Below are 6949 nucleotides of genomic sequence, written 5' to 3'. Positions count from 1 at the left end.
GGTGCCATGTGCACATGAATTAGAGGCTAAGGTATGTGCTAAGGAATGTATTAAAGTAGCCACCCTAGGATGTGGACTACATGATGTGGAGATGTGGATCGAGGATATCCACAAGGAGAGATGTGGATCAGAGGATCCCACAGATGTTGACTATTCAAAGGGCACTCTCTATATAAGAGGCCTATCATGTATTGTTGATATAGCACATTGGAATAGATTGGGTGTTTCATGCTTCCTATCTCTCTCCCCATGGCTTTTTGTATTTGGTTTGATCCTCCATGATCTTTATGCTCCTTGAGTAATAGATTAGGCTAGTATGATCCACACTTTGTCAATTGAGGCATCCCTCTTGGAAGAAGAAAGGAAAATCAAACAGAGGAACTATTTGTTGATTCATTTGATTCTTAGAAGGAGAAGTCAGAAGCACAAGTAACCACTAGACATAGGGCTTTTGTTGGCATAAAGTTTCAACCTACAAGTTCATTCAAACTAATCCAATTTTTAAAAAATCCTGGGATCTTAGCAGAAACCAAACGGCTGCAAAAACATGTTCATCCATTAGATCTTTCAGAGGGTTCTCAATATTGTACTGCAGTACAGTATAATTTTTTAGTTTCAGTAAAACACGTTCAATCAAAGCAAATCATCTCGGGTTGCACACCATCAACAGGCAGAGCAAGTGCTCATGTGTTGTTTCTTTGACGGTCTAAAAGATCTTTCCTGGCATTGCCACCAGGACTTGGCACAAAATATCTTTGCTACTATTCTGTACAACCATGGGGCTGAAGGAAAATGGCAAGCATTCTTGAGATTTTAAGAGAGAACAAGGCGATACACTGATGCACCATTTTCATGCCTAGTTAAAAGGCGTCCCAGTTGTACAAGCAACAGCAAGCAGGCTTTTACCTTTGCTTCTGTCAAAATGAAACCGAATATGTAAGCTCCATTGGTTGGAGCAGAAAAGAGAATGAGCACTACATAGCTTATTACGGTAGTGCATTATCCTATGTGTGATTATTTATAAAGCAACTGATGGACGACTTACCAGCACCAAGAGAGAACAAATCTTCCTGTTGGAGATAACCACTAGCACATTCTAAACTTTGGATGTGGTTTCCATTTGGCTTCTTGTACCAAATGTCGCATATTCTCTCATAAAAATTGTTAACATCCTGTGCCCAACCAGTCATGGAGTTAATAGGAAAGCACTGACTTAGCTCCCTGCTTGATTAAATGCAAAGGAATAGACTATTGCAGTAATGCAAAGCTCAACCTCAAAAGAAATCTACATTTTGGAGGCTGAAAAGAGTTTTCCTCTTCTTAGTTGTGAAAGCCAAAAGAACAAAAGAATAGATCAAACCTATATGTGGATCTCAAACCAAACTCAGCTAACTAAGGTGGCATACTAACTGAGCCACTAACTAGAGTACATAAAGATAGCTGTCATCCAGCTATTATTCATGGGTGGTGTACCAACCGCATCTGCAGCTAACAAGCCGATGACATAAATGCAGAACGACCACCCTGGCATATCACGAGTGGAGCTCGATATCTCAATGCTCCCCCTCGAGCTCAATCCCGATTCCTGCACACCAAGCAGGTCTCTAAACTTACGCAGCTTCTCTGCACCCAATGCTTTCGTGAATATGTCAGCTACCTAATCCTCTATGCTGACATAAACTAGACCAATAAAACCTACTAGACCTTTCTCCCACACATAGTGATAATGCACCTCAATGTGCTTTGTTCTAGCATGATAGACTGGGTTATTTGCCAAGTGTATACTGCTCATGTTGTCACAATAAATGACAACTGGCCCATCTATAGACTTATGCATATCATAAAGTAGCTTATGCAACCAAGCTACCTCACATGCAACCATTGCTGCACCCCTGTACTCAACCTTTGTGCTCGACAAGGCAACTGTAGGCTATTTCTTGCTGCTCCAAGTGATTGCAGCACTCCCAAAAGAGAATACGTATCCACTGGTAGATCGTCTATCAGAAATACTACCAGCCCACTACTTCAAGTGACTGCAACACTCCCAAAAGAGAATACATATCCACTGGTAGATCGTCTATCAGAAATACTACCAGCCCAATCAGCATCAATGTATCCATGCAACTGTATCTGAATCCCAGTCTCATAAAATAGTCCATACTGCAATGTGGACTTCACATACCTAAGTATGCATTTAGCAACATCCAACTTGCGGTTTCCTTGGAGCTTGCATAAACTGACTTACCAACCCAACAGCATAGCTCAAATCTGGCCTAGTAATAGTCATATAAACCAAACTTCCTACTATCCGTCCGTACATAGTAGGGTCTTCCAGAAGCTCACCTGCATCTATGCTCAACTTCACATTCTGCTCCAAAGGAACTGAAATAGGCAATCATCTCAATGCCCAAGAAGTAACGCAGCTCTCCCAAATCCTTCATCTCAAGCTTCTACTCCAATAGCATTTTCACATGAATGATATCTTCATCACTATAACCTGTGATGATCAAATCATCAACATAAATGACAAGCAGCATAATATCTTTCTCTGTTTTTCTCACATAAAAAGAGAAATATGCCTTGGAAACTTGAAAGCCAATAGTGACAAGATACTGTCCTATCTTGTCACACCATGCTCTAGGTGCTTGCTTCAAGCCATAAAAGGCTTTCTTCAACCTGCAAACAAGCTCAGGATGAACAGCATGAACATAACCTGGTGGCTGCTCCATATAGACCTCTTCTTGCAAATCACCATGCAAGAAGGCATTCTTTACATCCATCTGATGTAAAGAACATCCCTTTGATGTAGCCATAGCAATGACTACTGTTACGGTTGCCATCCTTGCAACCGGACTGAATGTTTCTTCATAGTCAATGCCATATGTCTGTGCATACCCCTTGACAACTAATCTTGCCTTGTATCTGTTCACAGAACCATCTGCATTGTGCTTCACCTTATAAACCCACTTGCAGCCAATTGCATTCTTGTCTTTAGGTGAAGGCACCAATTCCCATGTAGCATTTGCTTTTAAGGCATCCATGACTTTCTCCCATTTTTCTTTTCCCATGGCTTGCTCAAAAGAAGTGGGTTATGGTTCATATATCACTTTGACCATATAAGCAAAGTGAATGGCTGTAAATCCATCATATTTTAGCCTATCCACAGGATACCTAGCTCTGGTAGACCTGCGCAAAGTAGGCTCACTACCAGGTGCTCTCAAAACATCCCTTGTCTTCCTTACTCCAGGTGTAACAATAGAAGGAATACCCAACTCATCATCAAGGCTCTGTTCTGAGCCACTAGATTCACCATCCACACAAGAGTGACCTGCATTCACATCAACCATGGGCTGATCTACTTTCTCTTTTCCTTTTCATGATACTTGCATACCACTATCTACATTGCTTTGAGGGGATCCTTCTGATCTCAATCTGCCTATCCATGGCAAAGTATGTGAACCACTGTTAGAGGACACTACAAATCCACTAATATTTTGTGATTGTTGCTGTGAATTCTGTGCAGCATTACCATTTTGTGCATCTACTTCATCAATCACATTTACTAGTTTATACCAGCTACTCATCTCATCAAAAACAACATCTCTGCTCACTGTAAACTTATGAGTAGAAGGGTTATAGCATCTATACCCTTTCTGCTGTAGAGAATAACCAATCTACACCGGTCCCATGTGCAAACATTGCTACACTCAATTCAAGCATGTCCGCATCCAACGTAAACATCCTGCCCTTCTTCTTCCCTTTTGCTATCAAGCGACCTTTATTTTTCATATCCTCAACAAAGCATCCATTAGGATTAAATCTGACCTACAAGTCCTGCTCAACAATTTGACCAACAGAAACTAAGTTCTTGGTGATATTCGAGACATGAAATACATCAGACAGGTATTTCTTTTTCTCATCCTGCATAGACAAAGGAATTTTACCAATCAGCACAATAGGATGTGCAGTATCATCACCAGTCTCCACAAATCCTAGTCTTTCCATTTTCCTTGCATCCTGCATCCATTCTGCATGACCTATCATGTGGTTTGATGCACCTGAGTCAACATACCACACATCATTGCTTTCTTTTGCATTTGTCATAGAATTGGTCATGTGTTGCACCATAAACAAATGCTCATTTCTATCATCACCCTGTCTACTAGAGGATGCATAATTTCCTTGCTGTAATTTTTCAGTCATCGTGTCATTCTACTTTTTATAGCAGTCTTTAACCATATAACCCATTTTACCACAGTAGTAGCATTCAACATTGTTGTTTGCATTTTGGCCTCTCTGCTATCCACCACGACCTCTTTGGCTCCCCCTGCCTCTAAAGTTACCACGTCCTCCTCCATAGGACTGGTTTTTTTGAATTTGCTGCATATTTTGATTTCTACCACGACCTCCAAATCGGCCTGCTCTACCTCTGCATCTACCTCTGCCAGCATTTGAGTAGAAGACAGCTTCTTTTGAACTTCCTCTTGAAGAAGATGCACCACCATTTCTCTGCTCTTTAGAAATTAGAAGTATCCCATGCCTCCTTCGCCATGCTTGCATCTTAAATATGCACAATCATAGAATCTCAAATACTGATAGACAGCCAATACATAACTTTTCTGGCTCTCTCATGCCAGCCTTTAAATCCCTGCAACTCCTGTTGACTGGGAACATTAGGAATAACTAGTTCTTGTTCAACTCTAGTAATGAACTCCTAATAGCCTTTTCCTTAAAGAAATCCGTCATTCTAAACTTCCATGCTTGGAAGTTTTTCTTGTCAACCTTTTAAGTGACAATCTATGAAAGAGCATCAGACGCCATTACAGAATACTGTAAAATATTCTGTCACTACAAAAAAAAACACAACTTCTGCCTCACAAGGGTAAATCTGCAAAACTGACGAGAGTGGTATTTGACCATACAGTCACTTCCTAGTGACGATTATGCATCAGCAGGCAATAAGAATGATTCTGTCACTCCCAATATCTCTACGCATAGGCATACGATGTAATTTCTACGATAACTTTTCATGGACTTGCAAAATAGTGATCGCACAGCAAAAACAGGGCACTTTCCTGAGTGCCTGCGAAAAACTTCCACCACCAAAACATAGCATATACTGCCCTCTCCCCACACTGTGAAGGGCATCCCAATCTCAGACAGTGCACTCTTGCACTTTTCGGCTATGCTACCTGCAGAGATTTGCTCCCAAACTCGAAAAAAAAGGAAAGCAACACTGATCCTCTTACTAGGACACCGCAAACTTGGTTTGCTTTCTTGAGCTCCTTACCACAAACCAAGCTCTGATACCATGTGAAGAGAGTGGGAGAGAAGGAAGGAGTCTCACTTGCAGCTTTCTTACATACACAATGGGGGAATATGCACAAAGGTGGAGGCTAAAAACACTTTTCCTCTTCTTAGTTGTGAAAGCCAAAAGAACTCTAAGTACAAAAGAAAAGGTGAACCCTATATGTGGGTCTCAAACCAAACTCAGCTAATTAAGGTGGCATACTAACTAAGCCACTAACTAGAGTACATAAAGATAGCTGTTATCCAGCTATTATTCATGGGCGGTGTACCAACCGCATTTGCAGGGTGACATAAATGCACACCGGTCACCCTGGCATATCACGAGTGGAGCTCGATATCTCAACAAGCAATGCTTGTTGGTCCTCATGTGTCGGTTGTTCAAGTTGACTAATATCAACCTCTGCAAGTTTTGAAGTTGGCTCCAATTGCATAGTAGACTCTATAACAGTAACCTCAATGTTTTTACATGGCAAATGATCAAAACAAAGAGCTTCTCTATTGAATGGCCAGATTCCAATGGCACAGAATCTTGCCTTTATGTTTGACTCTGTGAGAGTGGTAGCTAGATCTTGGGCTGATATGCCAACAAGATATGTCTTTGAAACTTGGGGACAAAAATTGTTCATGAGCCAAATAGACCTCTCTTTGTTGAAGTTGTTCTTGAAAGACTTGAAGATCGACACATCAAGGGGTTGGAGTTTGTGAGAAGTGTGTGCTAGCAATGTTACTATATCAACACCCCATTCAGCTTCCCTAGCCACAACATCCAAACCAGTGTGGCTCCCATGCCCATCAATTATGAGTAGGTGCTTGTTGGTTGGTGTGACTCCATTTGGAAGGGAGTTCTTGAAATCCTCAAGCCATGCATCAAACAATTGGCTAGTCATCCAAGCCTTATTTTGCATTGACATGATAGCTCCATCCTCACATTGGCTTAGATAATTTCGCATTGCTTTCTTGCCTATGAATATGTAGTACCTCGAAAGGGCAAACCCAGCTGCATTCACACAACAAAGAATGGTACACCACTCCCTTGAATCAGGCCTTAGCCCATATACTTGCCTTGACCCTTTTCGAGCAAGTACTTTTATTCCTCTATCTTTAAAGCCTTGCACCACAGTCTCATCTGCATTCCATATGTTATGAGGTGTGTATTGGTGGAGATTGTACATTGTCTCCAAGTTGTCATGAAATGAAGCAACTATTTCAAGACGGAGACTCACTGCTCTTGAGTGATTAAGTGGCTCTGCAACTCGAAATTCTAGCTCTGGATGTCTTTTGCAGAAACCATCCCACCAACTTTTGCCAAGAACACCATTTGTGAATGGGTGTGCTGAGTCTGGCATATAGTGGCTACTTTCAAGCTCAAATCATAAATTGTAATGCCTCGACCTGACTCTTGCATTCCAAAGCACCACTCTACTAATGCCTTCTCTTCTTCTTCTTTGGATAGTACAGTTGTTGGTCCCTTTCATTCTTTGGTTGTTCTACCTTCCAACCATGCAGCTAAGGCAGACCAACTCATGCCCCACCATTGGGTCGAATTGACAATCCATTCCATTTTGAGCAAGCTCGCATTGACAATCCATTTTCATATGCCTCCATTGCAGCATGCATGTCCCCTTTAGTCCAATCTCTC

The 6949-nt window shown here is 41.4% G+C and overlaps 1 protein-coding gene across 1 annotated transcript; it reads right to left on the bottom strand.

Moving 5' to 3' along the window:
- Nucleotides 1–484: 484 nt before the first annotated feature.
- Nucleotides 485–6656, bottom strand: LOC147899253 (MFS-type transporter clz9-like). Its single transcript, XM_087377673.1, has 2 exons — nt 5709–6656; nt 485–589 (listed from the first exon to the last, which is right to left on the bottom strand). The coding sequence occupies exons 1-2, from the start codon at nt 6654–6656 to the stop codon at nt 485–487; spliced, it is 1053 nt and encodes a 350-aa protein (XP_087233799.1).
- Between the last annotated feature and the right edge of the window lie 293 nt (nt 6657–6949).

Source organism: Dipteris shenzhenensis, chromosome 8, assembly GCF_047967505.1.
Source record: "Dipteris shenzhenensis isolate YYH24624 ecotype China chromosome 8, Dip_SZ_1.0, whole genome shotgun sequence".
NCBI classification, from domain to species: domain Eukaryota; kingdom Viridiplantae; phylum Streptophyta; class Polypodiopsida; order Gleicheniales; family Dipteridaceae; genus Dipteris; species Dipteris shenzhenensis.
The sequence above is the reverse complement of the archived record's forward strand: the minus strand, read 5'-3'. Positions and strand labels throughout refer to the sequence as shown.